This window comes from Eulemur rufifrons, chromosome 16, assembly GCF_041146395.1.
Source record: "Eulemur rufifrons isolate Redbay chromosome 16, OSU_ERuf_1, whole genome shotgun sequence".
NCBI classification, from domain to species: Eukaryota; Metazoa; Chordata; class Mammalia; order Primates; family Lemuridae; genus Eulemur; species Eulemur rufifrons.
In genome coordinates, this window is record NC_090998.1 from 53,239,666 (window position 1) to 53,261,068 (window position 21,403).

The window sequence follows — 21,403 nt, forward strand, 5'->3', positions numbered from 1 at the left end:
TTGGTTATTATGTTGTACCTCTTTCACAGTACCCACAGCAATGTTCTTTAGATAGATGTTTGTTAGTTCAAAGTGTTGTTTTTTCTTCTGTGTTATCAACCATCAGCATATATTAAGTAATTTGTTATAGTAGTAAGTCGAGGTATTAAGCATCATTCTTATTTTTTTATTAAGCAAAGAAGTTGGCACCACATATTCATTTATTCAGAAAATATTTAAGTCCCAGGTAAATTTTACCTCATAATGTGCAAGATACTAAGAAATTTTGTGGTAAACAAGAGGGACTTATTTTTAAAAAACAGAAAATAAAAATGATCATATTACTAAAGGCTTGAAAAATAGAAACTCTCAAGGTCTCACTAGCTGTAAATAATCAGATAGTGGGTTTTTTGTATTTACTTACGGCCCTTTTTTCTTTTGTATATCTTTTTAAGAATTGTAAATCATAGCATATATTCAAGGTTTTTTCCTCTCTTTTTAACAGCTTTATTGAGATAAAATTCACATTCATACAATTAACCCTTTTAAGGTGTACAATTCAATGGTTTTGGTATATTACTTTTTAAAAAAAACGTGATAAATATATATCAGAAAAACTTGCCATTTTAATCATTTAAGTGTGTAGTTCAGTGGCATTACTTACATTCACATTATTGGGAAACCATCACCACTATCTGTTTCTAAAACTTTTTTATCAACCCAAGCAGAAACTGTGTTTCCACTATGCAGTCACTCCTCATTCCCCACTTGCCTCTGCCCCTGGTAACCTCTCATCTACTTACTGTCACTATGACATTTAGGTGGCATGATACTACATATTTCATTTAAGTGGAATCATACAATGTTTGTGCTCTTTCTTATGTCTGGCTTATTTCATTTAGCATAATGTTTTCAAGGTTTTATATTCAGTTTTTATCCCTCCTTATTTTGATAGCATATCAAAACATTTTTCCGTGTTAATTGCTACATAGCTGTCACAAGCTTTAAAGGTCATGATTCGAATGATATTTGAGATATTATATTCTCTAACTAGTTGTATTTATCAGGCTCTCTAGGTTCAAGTGACAGAAACCCAACTTAAGTTAGCATATACTTACAAGGGGAGAATTGATTGGGTCATGGAACTGGGAAGTGTGGAGGGTTGTATTGGCTTTAAGCAGGATCCGCAGACTCCAGAGATGTCACTGGGATACTGTCTCTTTCCAATGCTCATAACTCTGCCTGCTTTTCTGTGGCTTCATTCCCAGGAAGCCACTCCCCATGTTGTCTGAGCGATGTCCACCAGAAGCTCCAAGCTTACATTCTCTTGCCAGCTAGCAATCCCAGCAAAAGGGGTGTATTTTCTTTCCCAATCTCTCTAGCAAGAGTCCTGGTGGTGAATCTTGTTAGATCACATGTCTAACCCTAGAGTTCTGGATGGCATCAGGCTTATCCAAAACACATAAAATAAAAATGGGGAAGAGAGAGTTCCCTACAGGGGTAATGGAACAACAAACAAGTGACTACCTTACTGGTATATTAAGGACATCTTATTGGTCATGTTGAACATAAAGAAATATAATCAGTGGACTAAATGAGCAATAGCACCCTTGTCATTATCGAGACTAACCGTGTTTTGTGATACTTTTGTATACTTTAACATCAACCTCTTTTAACCCCATTTGTTTCTAGCAGAATTAAATGCTAGTGGGTGCCATGGGAACCTATTGTTAAACCTAAAATCAAAGAGAAAAGGGATTACTAGAAAGAGAAACAAAGATGGAGACCACAGAAAGATATGCATGTGTCGGTAAAGTGGAAGGCCATTATTAATTGCTTCCATCATCCTTCATAACATTTGTGCCATAAGTTATCTAACCTTGTCATATATTGGTTATACTTTACTATAAGGCACAAGTGCTTTTTCAGTACTACACTGGTGATTTGACTAACTGCTCTTTCTTGTTTCCAAAGGCACAACGACTCTGTAAACGTTGTGGTCAAGCCTGGAGAGCTGCAACACTGGAAGGCTGGAAATTGTATCATGACCCTAATGTTAATGGAGGTATGTTGGTAGATTTTATTTTAGCAGTTGGAGATAAAGGCATTTAGCTGTAAACACCAATCTTTGTGAACTATAGCTTTTCTTTTTAGAAATGATTGAAATGACTCATTTTAAACTATTAATTTTATCTCTTTTACCGTTTTATAGGAACAGAATTAGAACCTGTTGAAGGGAATCCATATAGACGCATTTGGAAAATAAGTTGTTGGAGAATGGCAGAAGATGTAAGATGCATAAAGTATTCACTGATACTGATTTTTACTCCAATTTGATTAATTGAAAACCTACTAAGAGCCTGTGAAACATGCAGAATAGTCTAAGACTAAGGTTCTTGTTTTCAAAGAACTTCCAGTGAAATTGAGAAATAGGTTTAACTACTTATCAGAATTATTCAGGCACTTACTAGAATTAAACATTGATATAAGGCAAAATTGTAAAGGAGGTGCCGAATGAGTTTAGAGAAAAAAAGCATTGGGCTAAAGCTTAAATCTGGCTTTCTAGGGGAGAGAATTGAATTGAACTTTTTAAAATTTGAGTTGTTGAAAACAAGAGGAAGGAATTCTAGGTAAGATGCATAGGTTGAGAAACGCAAGGAAAGGTAGGTCTACCAGGTTGGAGTCAAATGCTCGTAAAAGGAAATACAGTCAGTTCTGACATGACATATGCATTCCTACAAATCACTATGCCATGCACACTTGTGCAAAAAACCAACAGGGCTTATGAGAAAATGGAGTTCAGAAAATAATACTCAAAAACTTCATTAATGCCAGGGTGCAATGGCTCGTACCTGTAATCCTAGCACTTTGAGAGGCTGAGGCAAGGAGGATCACTTGAGCCCAGGAGTTCAAGACAAGCCTGGGCAACATAGTGAGACCCCATCTCTACAAAAAATAAATAAATTAGGTGTGGTAGCACACACCTGTAGTCACAGCTACGTGGGAGGCTGAGAGGCAGGATGATCACTTGAGCCAAGGCGTTCGAGGCTGCAGTGAGCTGTGATCGCTGCCACTGCACTCTGGCCTGGATGGCACAGTGAGACCCTGTCTCCAAAAAAAAAAAAAAAAAAAACAACTTCATTAGTGATAAAAAGTTAATAAAAATGATAGCACAGTTCTACATCTGTCAGACAGTTAAATACATAAATACTGCAATAAATAGGGCACTTTACCTTGAAAAGGTCCTGCAGTTTACTTGTAGACTCAGGTGTAAGAGGGTTGTCGAATCTTGAGGGCACATGGAAGGGTGTTATAAGAAGATTAGCATGGCAGTGGAAAATAGGCTCAAAATTGAATGGAATAAAGGCTGAGGAAGTAATTTAGGAGCCTGTCAGAATTACTCAGACACTAAGTATTAAGGGCCTGTCTTGGGACAATTGATGGGAGTTGAAAGGAAGGGAGGGAGCAAGATAGGTAAAGACCTGTGGTCAGCTTTGTGGTAACTGAGTCTCTGAGCTCTCTTGTTTGGATGACAAGAAAACAGGAAATGCCATTAATAGAATCCTAAAAGTAAAATGAAGTAATCCGATGAGTATAATTAATTCTAATCTTAGGAATTAGATGCAAACTGATGTGTGCTTTATTTCGATGTTTTTTTTAAGTCAGTATCAGGGAGTATTAGGTATTTAGAAACATTCTAGGGGAAAACACCTATATAGGTTCTATTTGGAATCAATTTGGATTATCAATAATCAAAGCATACGTTAGAGTTAGATCTGCTTTCACCCTATATTTGAAATTTAAATGTTTGACTTTTTCCTGAAGATTTCAGCATTGATTATTTCATCAAACTGAAGTCCTTCCCCCTTACTACCCAACTAGAGCTTTCACTACAGTTTAGAAAATATCAAGTGAATAAAAAAGATTTTAAAATTCCAGATTATGAGGAGAATTAACATTCTAAGAAAAACATTATTTCAAATTTGTTTATATTCGTTGTATTTTAGGAGCTTTTCAATAGATATGAGAGAGCAATTTATGCAGCTTTAAGTGGGAATCTTAAGCAGGTATGTAATCTATTTTAATATTCAATTTTTTCTGTGGGATAAAATTAGATACATAAAATATTCTTGCCTGAGAAGTATACTTAGCTGAGAAAAAAGGCAAAAAAATAGTGCATTTAGATAAAAGTAGCCAATTATTTCATTTAAAAAAGAAAATATTCTAATAATTGTATATAATAAAGCATATAAACTTAAGTTACTTTCTAAGAGTAGCAATAATAGAGATAATCATGAAACAGAATAGTGATCAGCTTAATCTGATGTATTGCATACATGCATGATATTTTAATGAGTGAAATCAGACTTCAGTTTCTAACTAAGAATTGTAAATTTAGTTGCAACACACATTTACTGATGAGTTGTAATAGCCATAATTATACCCAGAAATGTGCCACTAAGGTACGGTGACTGCTTGGGTTGTCTTATATATGCATGTGTGTTTCTCAACAATCCCCACTCCTCCCTACATTTTACAGCTATTTTGAGGGATGCTATAATCGGTTGAAACACCATCTTATATCAGCATGGAAAATTGATGCTATTGTGAATTCAGTATAGAAAAAAATCTTAGTAGTTCAAACTTAGAAGATGTAGTTTGGGGGAGAAAAAGGTTATTTGATCTCATGTTTTAAAATCCACAATGTTTTATATCATTATAAAGTGACTTTATGGCCCATATCAATGGATATAATTGCTTTTCCTTTCTTGTTGTTGGGTATGTCTATGTGTTTTTGTTTTGGAACGGGGGAAAAAGCTTCTTCCTGTCTGTGACACCTGGGAGGACACAGTGTGGGCCTACTTCCGGGTGATGGTGGACACTCTGGTAGAACAGGAGATCCAGACATCAGTAATAACTCTGGATGAAACTGAAGAACTTCCTAGAGAATATATGGAATCAAAGTGAGCTTTTTGCTTTTAGTCATAGTGATTGGTAGCATGCTCTTTGATGTTTTATTTTACAGCCCTTTTTCATATTATTAACATATATTCTATTCCTTTCCTGTTCATTCTTTTGAAGTTGGTCCTTAGAAAAGGTTTTTGAAGAAATTCAAGCTACTGATAAAAAGGTAAATGTTAAAGTTAATATGAACATGTTATATATCTGGAATAGGAAACAAAGTTATGCTGTTGTGCATTATAGCTGAAAGGAAAAATATGTGGAACTTGGTTCTGCTCTCTCTTTTTTCCTTGCTGATTATCAAAGAAACATTCTTTGAAAGGAAGAAACCTTAATTATGTAAATGATGTATCATTTCTGTTTCTTTGGTTTAGGATTGGTTTTATCTAAATATATGCCTGTAAGCTACATTTATCCCTTTCTTTTTGAAAATTTAAAATACATACTGGAAAATTAATAAGACTTTCTTTTCATAAATCCCAAAATAATCTAATATTTTTTTTTAAAAATCATTCTTTTAAAAATTTTAAATAACTAAAGTAATATTGTATATACTTATAACAATAAAATAATCTAAGGATGTATACATAAAACCTTTATAATAACTTCCTCCCAACCCCTTTATAGTTATTCTCATTCCCCTGAGATGATAAAACTAATTGATATGTATCCTTCGATACCTTTCTCCATGATCTTACAAATATCTGTAAATAATGTAGATATTCCAATATAGAATTTTGGTTTTTGTTGTTTTTCACGTCTGTATGTATTACATACCTTACTCCATAACTTCATTTTTTTCTTTTAATGATAATCTCTTCAAGTTAGTTGATCTATTTTAGCATTCTTTTAATAAATACATAATACTCTGTAGAACGACATATAATTTTTTTAATCATTTCCCTCTGGGTGATAATTAAGCTTATTTCTAGTGCTATAGTGAACTTGCTTGTGTGTCTGTGTACTTATCTACTGGTTCTTCTGTTTCTTTCGGATAAGCTTCCTGAAAGCAGGGTTGCTGAGTTAAAAAGTAAAAGTATATGCTTTATACCTGTGCATACATATATACAGTATTTCTAAATTAATTATCTGAAGACATCATATTATATACCTTAGAAATATATACAATAAAAAGAAAAAGAAACATTTTGAAATGGAAAAAATCATTACCTGGTTGTAGCAATTAATTCATACCCTTACAGGTGATTTATTAAATTATGGATTCTCACCCGTTCCAAATGTCACACTTTTTATTTTTTGCCAATCCATCAGAGTAGGTGGGAAATAGGAGCTCACTGTTCTTCTCACATTTCCTTGTTTATTCATATGGCTGAGCATGTTTCTCTATGTTTTTTGACCATTTATGAATTTTTTGTTCATATCTTTTAGCTTTTTTTGTGTTGGGTTTTAGCTTTTCCTTATTATTATATGGGAGTACTTTGTATAGTAAGGAAATTAGTGCTTTTTCTGTCAAGTGTTTATTATTAGACTTATTTTGGAAATTCTAGCTTATGAAATAAAATCAAGGAATAGATCTAAATGCTGGAAAGAGTGAAATATTTACATATGATAAAAGTGTAAGCCCAGGAATTTAAGGCCCAATAAGTTACTAGAATTAATAAGAGAATTTGTTAACAGCTAAATACAAGACAAAGTTGAAAAAAAGCACAGCCTTTCTGTACTTGTTAAAACTAGTTAGAAAAGGACACAGCCCTGCCTCTGCAAAAACTCCATTTAAATGAATGACCAAAACTAAAGAGATCTAGGAATAAAAAATTAATCAAGGGTTTCAAGACCTTCATTTAAAAAACCGTAGAATCTTAGAGACATAAAATAAGACATGAATAAATAAATATACCATGTTCCTGGATGAGAGGATTTAATGTAATTGTCACTCATTCCAAATTAGTATAGAAATCTAATGCTTTTGGATATTATTTCTGGACAAAAACTTCCCAAGTAGAAGAAGAAGTGAGAATGGCGAGAAAAAGAACAATAGTTATGGGGTACTTGCCTTAATAATAAAACTTATATAGTACAGAATTGGCATGAGAATAAATAGGTTAGTAGAACACAAAGCCCAAACTAGATCCAAATATATATGAGAACTTACCAGCTATCAGAGGTGACCTTTCATTTCAGAGGGAGAGGGGTGGTTTGTTAAAATAAATGGTGCTGGCATAATTGGCTTTCCATCTGGAAGAAAACAAAGCTAGATCCTACCTCATATTATGTAATTAAAATAAATTGCAGTAGAGCAAAAGTTTGAATGTAAAAACAATATACATTAAAAGGAAATTTAGACAACTATCCACATCAAAATTAAAATATGATAAAAAAAATCACTATTTACATCAAAAAATCAAGCTACAGGTTACTTAACAATGTTTTTTTCTACTTAATAACTGGTCACTATTTTGTTTTGCTATTGTTTGCACCATTGGCAGAAGAGAATACCCAAAGAATGTTTTTAAGTACTGCTGCTCATGTTGAAAGAAATGTTTATTTTGCTTAGGTCACATGGGCACTTCCTGTTTGGTCCACCATGGAGTTCCAAGATAAATAGGAATAAAATATAAGAATAGAATTTTAATAACTTCACAGAGATTAAATTGTGATAGCATAGTTTTCTTTTTTTTTTTTTTTTTTTGAGACAGTGTGTCGCTTTGTTGCCCGGGCTAGAGTGAGTGCCATGGCGTCAGCCCAGTTCACAGCAACCTCAAACTCCTGGACTTAAGCGATCCTACTGCCTCAGCCTCCTGAGTAGCTGGGACTACAGGCATGTGCCACCATGCCCGGCTAATTTTTTGTATATATATTTTTTAGTTGGCCAGATAATTTCTATTTTTAGTAGAGACGGGGTCTCGCTCTTGCTCAGGCTGGTCTTGAACTCCTGACCTTGAGCGATCCACCCGCCTCGGCCTCCCAGAGTGCTAGGATTACAGGCGTGAGCCACCGCGCCCGGCCGTGATAGCATAGTTTTCTATTTTCAAAGATACTGTTCAGTTCTAGATTTGTAAGCCGTGAATATATTCCAAAGGCAGTATCCTTCCCATATTTTATTTTGTTTTGATCTTCCTAAGACCTTCCTAAGATCTTCATTTCCAACTTTATATATGTTCCTTTAAAAGTTTAATATTTTTTAGCTTAACCATGAGTATATAACAGAATGACCACTAGAATATTTATGAAAAATTTTTTTCAGAGAGTTCTGGAAGAGACTCAAGAACATTATCATATAGTTCAAAAATTCCTTATCTTGGGAGACATTGATGGTAAGATATAATTTTATTTTGCTTTGTATGAGTTCTTCATTTTCTTGTAGTAATTTTGGGAGAAAGTTATCAAAACAATGCATATGACTCACCACATATTTTTATCCTAAAAATGTCAACCTATTGGATTACAACTATTTACTTAATTGTTCTTATAAAATAAAGTTTGAATTTAACCCAGAATCTGTTTAAGAGGGTGTAGAGAGTTATATGATGGCTAACAATGAGACTATGACTTAATAGCACTATGGGAATGAAGCAAATGTTCTCCATAATGTTTATTTTTCTTCTTTTGATTTTATTCCTGTTGTTGAATCTTTGCTTTGATGGCTTGTAGGTTTGATGGATGAGTTTAGCAAATGGCTTTCCAAAAGCAGAAACAATCTACCTGGACACCTCCTTCGCTTTATGACTCACCTCATTTTGTTTTTCCGCACTCTGGGACTACAGACCAAAGTAAATAAAAATGCAAATTTACCCTTCTCTGTAAGGTTGATGCTATATACCTATTGTCAGGAAAACACTACTTTTTTGTTGTTTTCTAGAAATGGTGAAAAGGGTGCAGAAGTCTTTCATATAGTCTTGTATGGTCACTCAGTGATAAGTCACTGTGGGTGACCCTTTAGGGTTTTAGTCCTTGGCCACAGAATGCTATTGGTTACCTAGTTTTTAATAAATTCGTAACTTTATCCTCATCAGTACTCAACTTTAAATCACCCAGCAGAGCTAACTGAACCAGACTGAATTCTATATCTTTTTTTTTTTTTTTTTTTTGGAGACAGAGTCTCGCTTTGTTGCCCGGGCTAGAGTGAGTGCCGTGGCGTCAGTCTAGCTCACAGCAACCTCAAACTCCTGGGCTCAAGCAATCCTCCTGCCTCAGCCTCCCGAGTAGCTGGGACTACAGGCATGCGCCACCATGCCCGGCTAATTTTTTTTGTATATATATATTTTAGTTGTCCATATAATTTCTTTCTATTTTTAGTAGAGACGGGGTCTCGCTCAGGCTGGAAAATTCTATATCTTTTAAACCTTTGTTTTCTTTTTTTGTTTGTTTCTGTGTTTCTAAATGTTTGATAACATTTTGGTCAGACTATATGTAAAAGGTAAATGATACAGTAGTTAAAAGCTTGGGCTTTGGACTAAGAATTCTAAGTTTCTACCCTTACTCAGCAGCTTCTAGCTGTGTAATTCTAGGTAAATAAAGTCTTTGGGTCTTAGTTTCCTCCTCTGTGAAATGTGAGTAATAATAGTAACTACCCACAGAGTTATGTTAAGGTTAAATCAGGCAATAGGTGAACTTTGCTAAGTACTTGGCCTGGTGTATAGATACTGCTCAAAGGTAAATATTAGACTTATTAAATCATTTAATAGCAGAATTTTTATTAGAAATTTTATTACTGGTTCATATAAGCAGTTGTTTTTATAATTATGTCTTTTCTCCTATGAAGGAAGAAGTTTCTGTTGAAGTTTTAAAGACATACATACAGGTAAACTTTGAGAATCTACAACTTAATTCTTTTTTACCATTTTAATGAAAACAAAAATCAGAATGATTGCTATTTTAATTCTCAATGGTAGGAAAGTCATCGGACTACATAAGAGATCTTTTAATTATCATAAGTACAGTTGACCCTTAAACGACAAGGGTGTTGGGGCACCAATCCCCCATGGAACCAAAAATTCATGTATAACTTTTTGATTCCCCAAAAACTTAACTACTAATAGCCTACTGTTGACCAGAAACCTTACTGATAACACAAACAAGTTGATTAACACATATTTTGTATGTTATATGTATTATATATAGTCATCCCTCAGTATACTCAGGGGATTGGCTCCAGGACCCCCATGTTTGCCAAAACCTGTGCATACTCCAGTCCTGCAATCAGCCCTGCAGAGCCTGCATGTATATGAAAAATTGGCCTTCCATGTACTTGGGTTTTGCCTCTCGCAAATACTATATTTTTCATCTGAATTTAGTTGACAAAATCTGCCATATAAGTGGACCAGTGCAGTTCAAACCTGTGTTGTTGAAGGGTCAACTGTGCTGAGTTTTTACAATAAAGTAAGCTAGAGAAAAGAAAATCATAAGGTAGAGAAGATACATTTACAGTACTGTACTGTATTAATTGGTACTGTAATCTTACATCATCTGTTTATAAGATGAATTCTCTGAAATGGTGGCAACTGTAGTTGCAGAGCTCAATCTGTGATATCTTTTTCTTGTAATGTCATGACTTTCTTTGCTTCTTGGGAGCACTTCAGCATCACTAGTGGTACTTTGTATGTGTCTCATGATGTTATGGTATTGTACTAAACACAATGAAAAATATGTAGGATTTGGAGATGATTAAGACCACATGACCTTTTTTTTTTCTTTTGAGACAGAGTCTTGCTCTGTCGCCTGGGCCAGTGTACAGTGACGTCATCATAGCTCACTGCAACCTCGAAATCCCAGGCTCAAACGATCCTCTCACTTCAGCCTCCCAAGTAGCTGGGACTATAGGAGCAAGCCACTACACCTGGCTAATTTTTCTATTTTTGTAGAGATAGGGTCTAGCTCTTGCTCACGTGGTCTGGAACTCCTGGCCTCAAGCAATCCTCCCACTTCCACCTCCCGGAATGCTAGGATTAGAGGCATGAAGCCAAGCTACATGGCGTTTTAATCAGATACTTGTAACACTTGAGCTCACCCCAGTGGCAATAGGAAGTGTCTAGGAAATTTTTACAGTAGTACAGAGTGTACTACAGTGAGTTTTATTCAGTTATTTAATACTGCATCTTTACATTTGTTTATATTTCTCTCGACTGCAAATGGCACTATATGGTCTGTAAGTGTGTATATAGGTTTTGATAAATTTTAACTTTTTATAAAAGATTTTTATGCATTTTATGGTATAAATGATAAAATAGACTAGTATCTACGTATATTTTATGCATTTATGACATACCTAACTTTTTCTTAATTTTTTAGATATTTCTAAGCTGTGTGGTTGGTCTCCAAGTTTTTTCAAATTGTCACAAACCTCCAAAAATTTTTCCAATATATTTATTAAATCCACATATAAGTGGACCCACATAGTTCAAACCCATGTTATTCAAAGGTCAACTGTACATTATTTTGGAATTTAAAATTATTTTGACTAGCAGCTCAAATCCATGTCTGTGTGAACCTCTCCTAAATATATTTGAAATGTTGAAGTAAACTTTTCATTTTATTATTGACATGCTTTGATCGTTTCTGTTTTTTAGCTTTTAATAAGTGAGAAACATACAAATCTCATAGCATTTTATACCTGTCATTTACCTCAAGACCTAGCTGTTGCCCAGTATGCATTATTTTTGGAAGGCATTACAGAATTTGAAGAGCGCCACCATTGCTTGGAATTGGCAAAAGAAGCAGGTAAAAATGATTGAGAACTTTGTCTATTAGCCTTTGTAGACGCATTTTCATTTGGGATGTAGTAACGTTTGTCCTTCTAGTTTTAAATCTTATTTCACATGAGAGGAGGAAAAAAAGGAATAAAATTTTCAGTACAAGTTCTATTTTAAGAGTAAAATAACGGGCCGGGCGCGGTGGCTCACGCCTGTAATCCTAGCACTCTGGGAGGCCGAGGTGGGCGGATCGTTTGAGCTCAGGAGTTCGAGACCAGCCTGAGCAAGAGCGAGACCCCATCTCTACTAAAAATAGAAAGAAATTATATGGACAGCTAAAAATACATATAGAAAAAATTAGCCGGGCATGGTGGTGCATGCCTGTAGTCCCAGCTACTCGGGAGGCTGAGACAGGAGGATCGCTTGAGCTCAGGAGTTTGAGGTTGCTGTGAGCTAGGCTGACGCCACGGCACTCACTCTAGCCTGGGCAACAGAGTGAGACTCTGTCTCAAAAAAAAAAAAAAAAAAAAAAAAAAAAAGAGTAAAATAACTTATACTGTAACTCATATAAAATATATTTAAATTTTAGCATTTTCTTTTGTAATGTCTTTCATATTTTACATGTATCTTTAAAGAATTACTATCCCAAATTTACCAAATCACTGTGACTGTTTAGAGAATATTAGTGTAAATAATTAATCTTCAGTTTTTGTCTCTTGAAAAAATTCTTTAGATTTGGATGTCGCAACAATAACAAAAACTGTAGTTGAAAATATTCGAAAGAAAGATAATGGTGAATTTAGTCATCATGATCTGGCCCCAGCCCTAGACACTGGCACTACTGAGGTAATTTGGATGGGGGAGTAGAGGTTGTGTAACTACTAATAATCCCTTATATTGTTCCTTGGTGAATTTCTACCTTAATATTAATAAAAGAAATTCTACACTAGTTTCTTTTTTCTTTTTTTTTTTTTTCTTTTTCACATTAGACAGGTAATGTGCCTGTGTCGTAACAAGGTTTGAGGGAGACACATCTCACACCCAGTCATCACACTTATGAACTGCAAAAGGATCTACACCAGTTTCTTTGTTTTTTAAGAATATTTGTCAGCCCAGGCCTTTTAAGTTATAAAAATGGCAGCAAATTTAAATTCTTATGTAAGGGATCGCTTTTAGTAATATTATGTTAAAGAAAGCTGCTTTAATAGAAAAAATATCTGAGTTTTGGCTTTTTAGCTCATCGGATTATTTTAGGTGGCTTCTTACCTTTGGAAAGAAATAGAAAGTTATGTCTAAGAAAGAAAACAGTTTTAGCGTAGCACTTAAAGGAATCACATGGTTAAGTTGGTGAGGCATACAATATATAATTCCAAACTTATAGTCCAGTAAATTTGTTCTATAGTGGATAGCTGTTAAATATGAAAATAAGGACAGTTAGACTCTTTCATAATTTTGTTTGACTTGAGGGAAAATGATGTTCACTAGAAGTGCAGATGTAAGTTAATTCTACTAATATACAGAACATCTTGGAAAAAAACAAAACTGATGTTTCTTATCTCATTTTTTTCCCCCTTGAATAGGAGGATCGTTTAAAGATTGATGTAATTGACTGGTTGGTATTTGACCCAGCACAGAGGGCAGAAGCACTGAAACAAGGCAATGCAATAATGAGAAAATTCTTGGGTATGCTATATTTTTATATTCTTTTTTAAAGTTTTTGTTAGATCCATATATTCTTGAATTTTGTTTCGCTTTTTGTTTTTTAAATCCTTCTACTAGGGGGAGAAAACCAACCATTCTTAATTTATCAAACCTAGTATTATGAAACAAAACATATTTAACAGTGAATTTTTAATAGTCCTAACCAATTTTGCATACAATCTCAAGGCTATCAGACTTTGAAAAATGTAATTGCTTTAAGATGTAGAAGTATGGAAATGTAACTGTATTTAATGTGTCCTTTTGTATTACTGTCACACAGAGATAGGAAGAAAGCTGATTCATTAGGTAGAAAATCACCAATACCTTTAACAGAAGTTCTTTTGGACCTAAATGGTTACAGCTTACTGTAAAAGTTGTAAATCAGTGAGTTGATTCCTTTAGAAATCATTACACAGAGGACCATTCATGTTGAAAATTGTGTATCTTTTTTTCACAGCGTCAAAAAAGCATGAAGCTGCAAAAGAGGTATTTGTGAAAATTCCTCAGGATTCTATAGCGGAAATCTATAATCAGTGGGAGGAACAAGGAATGGAAAGTCCACTTCCTGCTGAAGATGATAATGCTATCAGAGAACATTTGTGCATTAGAGCTTATTTGGTGAGATTGTAAAGAAAACCACAGATGTGCCTATCTTCATGATGATTTTTCTGATTTACTCTCAGAGTTTGAACTTTTTCTCCTGAGGTGGTACTGATCGATCTTAACTCCCTTGTGGCTGTAGTGCTGACTGATCCACAAGGCACAAGGAGATTAAAATTATGCCCTTGTCTTCATTAGCATGATCTCTAATCAGTGCTAACCAGCCAAGATCATCTCAAACAGAGGATAGTCTGTGTGATATCTAGAACTTACGTTTTCTTAAGATACTATTAATGCTTGTCTCAATTGTAATATTTCTGCTTTTGGCAATAACTGAGAAAAGCAAGATATTCTAAATTTGTTATGACTAGAATAACAGCATATTCATTCAAAATTCATTTAATAAATTGTCAAGTGATTACAGTGGGTTAGATGGTAGGGCCAGATCTGTGTATAGCATTCTGTCCTTGCCCTCTAAAAGCTAATAAGCTAGTCAAGAAAAGACAAGTAGGTATGCAAACATCACAGAATGATAAATGTCAAGATACATACATGATCAGAGTGCTGAGACTGGAGTAGATGCCAGAAAACACACACTATATATATACACCTTGCTGGTGTCTCTCACTTGACAAAACATTTATTCATAATATGATTTTTTTCTACAAAAAAAATACTGAACAGTTTTATTTCTTGATGTGGCAAAATTATTTCTTATTTTTGGTACAAAATTTATTTCTAAGAACCAATCTTAAAAGCTTTGTTGAACAATAAAAGTGAAAACTTTTATTTTTATTTTTATTTTTTTTATTTTACATTTTAGGAAGCCCATGAAACCTTTAATGAGTGGTTCAAGCATATGAATTCAGCTCCACAAAAACCTACTTTGATGCCTCAGCCAACTTTTACTGAGAAAGTGGCTCATGAACACAAAGAAAAGAAATATGAAGTAAGTTGAATATGGATCTGGGACTTGCATCTTAAAAATGTATGTTATATATTTAAAGAGGTCATTTATTTAGTAGCTATATTTCTCTTACAACAGGGGTCCTTCCTGTTAATGTTCTGCTTTGAAAAAAGCAATGTTTAGTCACTGTTCTGTAGATAATTAACCAAACATGAAAAATACCTTTAGGTGACATTAGCATTCATTTACAAAGTTAACATTTCAGTGTTTTATTTAACTACAGTCTGTTGACATTTATTTTTATATTTGGCAAACTGAAACATCAGCTCTTTAAAATGATGTTCCATATGTATATTCCTGTCTGTACTTTACACATACATTATTTATTGGGTTTTTTTCCCATTATATGACTGCCTTATGTTTGCTTTGCAGATGGATTATGGTATTTGGAAAGGGCATTTGGATGCCCTAACTGCTGATGTGAAGGAGAAAATGTATAACGTCTTGTTGTTTGTTGATGGAGGGTGGATGGTAGATGTTAGAGAGGTAAGCTGTGTGTGCACTATTTACAGTGAAAATAAAAAAAAAAAAAGCTGTCTTTTTTTTAAATGTTCTGTCTCTAAATAGGAGCATCTACAGATTTTATTTAATCTTTGTAGTTATAACCAGACATCCCATATTAACCTAAACTGAAAATACTAGCTGGGGAATAGGAATATTTGATTCTTGGCTAACTATCACTTCACATTTAATGTCTTCACACAGAATACTAAAATCTAATTTTTAAAAATTCTGGACCTAAAAATTTAATTTTAGGTGTAAATAGCTGAGGGAATGGTGATTATCTTCTGTTCTGATTTTTGCTCTAATAGTATTCAATTTCTAACTCTTACTCCTTTTGTGCATGTTTTTATTCAAGACAAGTAAGTTTATTAGAAATATAAATTTAGCAGCATTTTATATTCATTTCATACCTATGACCCCTCTGTAGTATACTTTATCTTCATGTTTTTTTGCCATAAAATCTTGTCTACCAGATACTGTGATTGAAACCCTGCCTTATTTTACTTTTAATGGACATGATAAGGTTTAGGGAAACCCCTTAGCTTCTCCCCGTTGCATGTTAGTTTTGATTCAGTATTTGACTTTCCTTTTTATAAAGTTCTTTAGCTTAAATTGTTAAAATGATTTCTTGATGTCTGTCTGTAGGATGCTGAAGAAGATCCTGAAAGAACACATCAAATGGTTTTACTGAGAAAGCTTTGTCTGCCAATGTTGTGTTTTCTGCTTCATACAATATTGCATAGTACTGGTCAGTACCAGGAATGCCTGCAATTAGCAGATATGGTATCCTCTGAGCGCCACAAACTGTATCTGGTAAGTTCTAGGGCATTGTAATTTTAAATTTTAGTGATTTGATACTTTCTATCATAATATTTAATTTTGTGAATATGTATTTACATTTTTAGTTGTACTTGGATTTTCTTGAAGTAATGGTCCAGTTTTAATGTTTGTACTTTTTTTCCAAAATGTGTATATATTTATAAACAGAAATACATAGAGTGAGTCTGAGTCTGAGAAATAACCTTGAAGTTTCTGAACCACTCAATTTATTAGCCTCTGCTGTATATGTTTATTTTTCTTAAGATGGGAGTCTCCCTATGTTGCCCAGGCTGATCTTGAATTCCTGGCCTCAAGCAATCCTCCTACCTCAGCCTCCCAAGTAGCTAGGATTGGAGGCACTTGCATAAATCTTAAAGTGTAATTTCTTCTTCTGTTAAGCTAATCAGATTGATTAGGTGACTATAAGTTCATAGTCTTCTTTGTTCTTATTAACCTTTTACTCTTTTTTAAAATCAGGTATTTTCTAAGGAAGAACTAAGGAAATTGCTACAGAAGCTAAGAGAATCCTCTCTAATGCTTTTAGACCAGGGACTTGACCCATTAGGATATGAAATTCAATCATAAGTTCATCCGCTTTGTAATCTCAGTCATTTCCATGATAAATGGAGCTTTTTGTAAAATATACATATTTGTTATCACTGCATTTTTTTCTTTTTCATTGTCCTGGGGGAAAATGTAAAGTTTCAGAACATCATGGTAACATTTTGAAAATTTAATGTATTATATCAGTATTTCCTAAGTGTGTTTATTAATAAAATTGTATAAAAATTAATGTTTTGTTTTTACAAATTCCAAGATTGTCTCTCTGTTATATAATAAGGAAATTATATTTTCTATTCTAATTTTTTCACAATCATAAGTACTCTAATATCTTAAAATTATAGAGAGGATAGAAAGTAGATTCATTTTTAAAATTAATACATAATTAATTTTAAAATACTGTAAGAAGAGGGGGGAGTGGAAAAAAAATAAAATACTGTAAGAAGATGACTATAACAAGAATGTTTTTAACATATTGTGCTATTATTTTCTTTATTTTGAAGACATTTCTAGTTTAGCTGTCATTTAGCAAATGTGCTATTAAAATAAGTTGGAGTATGTAAAGACTTAGCATAGTATCTGACGCACAATAGGCACTGAATACATTGGGGAATCCAAATCCAGTTCTTCTAGTAGAGGAAACACTGTAAGTATATTTAAAAGGTGCCATTAAAAAATAGAAATAATCTGAGCGGGTTATGAATTCGTTTAAGAAAAAGAAACATCAGTCAGCTTAAAAAGAAAAATCATCCCCCCCATTTACATTTACCAGTGATGTCTGATAGGAATATCAGATACCAAAGAAAGTATAAGGTGGTCTCAGCTTCACCCTATGCTGTGACTCTACAATCCCCTGAATGTGCTGGGAGTCTCACACAAGGTACCAATCTAAAATGCCCCCCAGTCTGTAGTCCTTCATTTCTTATAAAACATTCTCTCTCTCTCTACATGTATACACACACTGTACACACATACACATATATTGTATGTATATACACATACACACACACATATATACACATGCATAAACATAATTGCATCTTTTTTTTGAGGCAGAGTCTCGCTCTGTCTCCTGGGCTAGCGTGCAGTGGCATCATCATAGCTCACTGCAACCTCAAACTCCTGAGTTCAAGTGATCCTCCTGCCTCAAACTCCTAGGGAGCTGGGACTGCAGGCACGCACTACCACGCCTGGCTAATTTTTACTATTTTAGTAGAGACGGGGTCCAGCTCTTGCTCAGGCTGGTCTGAAACTCTTGAGCTCAAGTGATCCTCCTGCCTCAGCCTACCAGAGTACTGGGATTACAGGCGTGAGCCACTGCACCCGGCCCAAAGAGAAAATTAAAACAATCAGGCCAGATAAGGTGGTTAACGCCTGTAATCCCAGCACTTTGGGAAGCCAAGGCTGGAGGATCGCATGAGGCCAGGAGTTCCAGACCAGCCTTAGTAGCAGAGCAAAACCTTGTCTCTACAAAAAATAGATGATGATATTGAAAGCACTGATGTAGCTGAAGTCAGCTTCCAGGATGCCCCCAGTAGCTCCTCAAAGGTCCTCATGTCAATTCCCAGCATCCACTCGGCATCACCCACTCTAAGGTTCCCCATGCTGGCTTCCCTAGGTGCCCCAGGGAAAGTGGGTCCTGTCCCTTTAGGCCTACAGTGCCAGAGCAGCCGAGAAAATGGTTCAGTGGAGAGCAATGACTTGACCAACAACTTATTCTCATTGATGGGATACCAGGATTAGCAGAACCAAAGTCCAGACACTGTGGGAACCATGTCCTTCCAGGCACCTTACCCAGCCAACAGCCAAGCAGAAAGCATCAAGTCAAAGTCTCTAATGCTAGGGGCAAAGCTGAGACCTCCAAGAGCAGCTGCACTGAGATGGGAGACTGGAGCAGTCTCCCATCAATATTTATCCAAGCCCAAACAACCTATGTCAAAGCCGAAGTTCCTAGCACATTTTAGGACCCTCAGCCATGTCCCAGGGCATGACACCTTTGTTAGTGGCCCAGCCTCCCCGACAGGCCAAGCAACATGGCTGCACATGATGTGGGAAGAACTCTTCAGATTCACAGGCAGGCTCACACTGGAGGGGGGCCTTTTGTGTGCAACACATGGGCACACTTGTACCACCAAAGGCAGCTTGAAGTCCCACTGGTCGGCACACGGGGCAAACAATACTCAGCATGCCATGGGAGGAAGCCCACCGTTGATAACACCGTGGCTCTGTTATGTACAGACGGAAATCCTGGCCCCTTTGGTGAATGTGGCCCCTGTCATGTGGAACCAGTACACTGGCATGCTCATGGGTGGTTTGGCTCTAAAGAAAACCAAAGAGATCTCTGTGATTCAGAGCAGCTGTGTTCCCACCCTACTGGTTTCCCTGGAGACCAACTGCGTTGTGAATAATGCTACTGTGTTCAAGATGGATGGCTCCCAATCACGTATCAGTGGTGATGTGGAAAAATCAAACGTTATTGACAGTGTTCCCAAACACCAGTTCCCTCACTTCCTTGAAGAAAATAATATGCAATCAGCTAATCTAAAGGGGAATATACATGGAGGAAGAAATGTAGAGTGAAATCTCTAGTTTCTGTGCCTTTTCTTTTCTTTTTTTTTTTTTTTTTTTTTTGCTTTTTAAAGAATTCATCTCTTCTGTTTTCTTTTTTCTTACTGATATGCAACTGATGTTTACAATTCAGGCAGCCCTACAATGGCAATTGTTGCTATTCTGCTTTGCAAAAAGGAAAGAAATTCATACCAAAATAAATACAGATCAGAATTTTTTTTAAAGTTTAGAAAGAAGCAAGTCTTGAAAGTAGCTTTGTTACTTTCATAGAAATTTTGTATAACCTAGACTATTTCTAAAGACTGTCACCTGTCTATGGAACCACAGTGGAAAACTATTTAGCCCTAATTGGAAAGGAGAGGCACTGTATTCTTCCGTGATAACTGTATGTGGATAAATGGACAAGGACTGCCATCTAGTTAGGAACTTGTTTTATATGCCGCAACCCTGTACCCATCTTTTTTTTTTTTTTTTTGCTTTGTTTTTTGAATGGTACTTTAAAAAAACAACAAAAAATTAAGGTTGTAGAATTACAAAATTGTTTCAACCTTAGAACCTTTAATAGGATGCCTTCCAAAGGACTTATTTTGGTCTTTAGGGAGTCAATGTTTATGTTGCGGCTTATTTAAATACAGCTCAATTAGAGCCCCAAGAGTGCCAATCTACTCCCCATACTTCCCAGATGCCTTTGTCTTCCTGAAAGCCAGAAGATGTGAGCACCCGAGTGGGAAATCTCAGGTGACTGAATTTAGTTCACAAGTGCTTACTCTATTGAAAAACTGCGTTTTCTTTCTAGAGAAGAAATTTATGGAAGAATGTGTTTCCTATCACAGGTTCACATTAGTATTTTTTAAAATACTAATTTAAAATTTTTTTCTTGATGCAACTTATGCCACATAATTATGAAAATTTTTTTTCCTGAGTATTGCATGAAGGCTACAAAGTTGGAACAGGCAAATCCTGGCTGTGAACGTTTAAAATTTATTTATTTATTTATTTATGAGTGAGATAGGGTTTCATTATGTTACCCAGACTGGCCTCGAACTGCTGGGCTCAAGGGATCCTCCTGCCTCAGCCTCCTGAGTAGCTGGGATACACCGCATCCAGCTACCCCATTTATTTTTAATTTTTGTAGCCATAGTCTCTATTTTTCCATTTTATGACTGTTGAAGTATTCTCAGGCCATGTTATAAACCTAAGAATTGATGTATTGGTGGGACCAGCTGGACATTCAAGATGTTTTTGTGAGTCCTTTTTTAAATCCCATTTTGTACACGTAATAATATTGAGCAAATGATGAAATGTTGCTCTAGCAGTTTAATGAGGAAGGAGAAAGACCCTAACTTCTGGACGAAGAAGTCCTTTCCCTCTATGTTGAAAGCCCTTATTGCAATGTGCATCAAGACTGTTACCCAAAGTTTTGTATATTAGTCACTGCACCTGACTTTAATATCCAAATTTTTTTTTGTTGTTGTTGTTTTCCAAATTGTGCCTTTCCTTCCGGGTTGTAAGAGAACACAATAACTCTACGTGTTTACATTGTCAGTGGATATTGTTACAGAGAACACACTAATGGCTTTCTCACTGTTGAGCTAATCATGCCTTGTTAAGGTATCATCTACGGAGACACCCTTGTAACTGTACCAGCTGCTGCTGTCTGTTGGAAAGCAAAATTTTAATGTTTCTTTCCAAAAATAAAATAAATTAAAAACATGCCTTCAGTAAGTAATGCTTTCCCATGTCTGGCAAGGACTAAACTTGCTCAGCATCCGTCTCATACGTAAAATTGTCCAACAGCATCTGCACAGCCACTCCACAAACTTGAGAGAAGCTGCCTAGCAAGTCGGGCCAAGTGACACACATGAAATAATCAAACATCAAGAGATGGGTCCCAGATTGGCCCAGCCAGGTTGAGATGTTAGGTAACAAAGTGGGTAGAGGACCCAGAGCATGGGAATCAAGGATGAAGCGTTCCGCGCCAAGAGCCCAACGCGCCTGCGCAAGGCAAAGCGGCCCAGCCCCTTGCTCGGGGGCGGAAGCGAGGGCGCCCCGAGTCACGTGGCCGTGGGCGGAGATGGGGCGGGGCGCGGGA

At 35.5% G+C, this 21,403-nt stretch overlaps 1 protein-coding gene and 2 pseudogenes across 1 annotated transcript in view; 2 read left to right on the forward strand and 1 right to left on the reverse strand.

Moving 5' to 3' along the window:
* Positions 1-16,812, forward strand: part of NUP107 (nucleoporin 107) — a 39,951-nt gene extending 23,139 nt beyond the window's left edge. The window contains exons 13-28 of the mRNA XM_069489463.1: positions 1,954-2,044; positions 2,192-2,268; positions 3,987-4,046; positions 4,798-4,943; positions 5,062-5,110; positions 8,147-8,216; positions 8,554-8,672; positions 9,665-9,703; positions 11,469-11,619; positions 12,325-12,437; positions 13,172-13,274; positions 13,750-13,910; positions 14,716-14,841; positions 15,232-15,345; positions 16,009-16,176; positions 16,660-16,812. Coding sequence (XP_069345564.1) covers positions 1,954-2,044; positions 2,192-2,268; positions 3,987-4,046; positions 4,798-4,943; positions 5,062-5,110; positions 8,147-8,216; positions 8,554-8,672; positions 9,665-9,703; positions 11,469-11,619; positions 12,325-12,437; positions 13,172-13,274; positions 13,750-13,910; positions 14,716-14,841; positions 15,232-15,345; positions 16,009-16,176; positions 16,660-16,767 — 1,695 coding nt within the window. The 3' untranslated portion in view covers positions 16,768-16,812. The remainder of the gene's footprint in view (positions 1-1,953; positions 2,045-2,191; positions 2,269-3,986; positions 4,047-4,797; positions 4,944-5,061; positions 5,111-8,146; positions 8,217-8,553; positions 8,673-9,664; positions 9,704-11,468; positions 11,620-12,324; positions 12,438-13,171; positions 13,275-13,749; positions 13,911-14,715; positions 14,842-15,231; positions 15,346-16,008; positions 16,177-16,659) is intronic.
* Positions 12,575-12,664, reverse strand: LOC138397806 (small nucleolar RNA U13; annotated as a pseudogene).
* Positions 16,813-18,623: 1,811 nt separating the features above from the next.
* Positions 18,624-19,323, forward strand: LOC138397310 (sal-like protein 4 pseudogene; annotated as a pseudogene).
* The last annotated feature ends 2,080 nt before the right edge of the window (positions 19,324-21,403 follow it).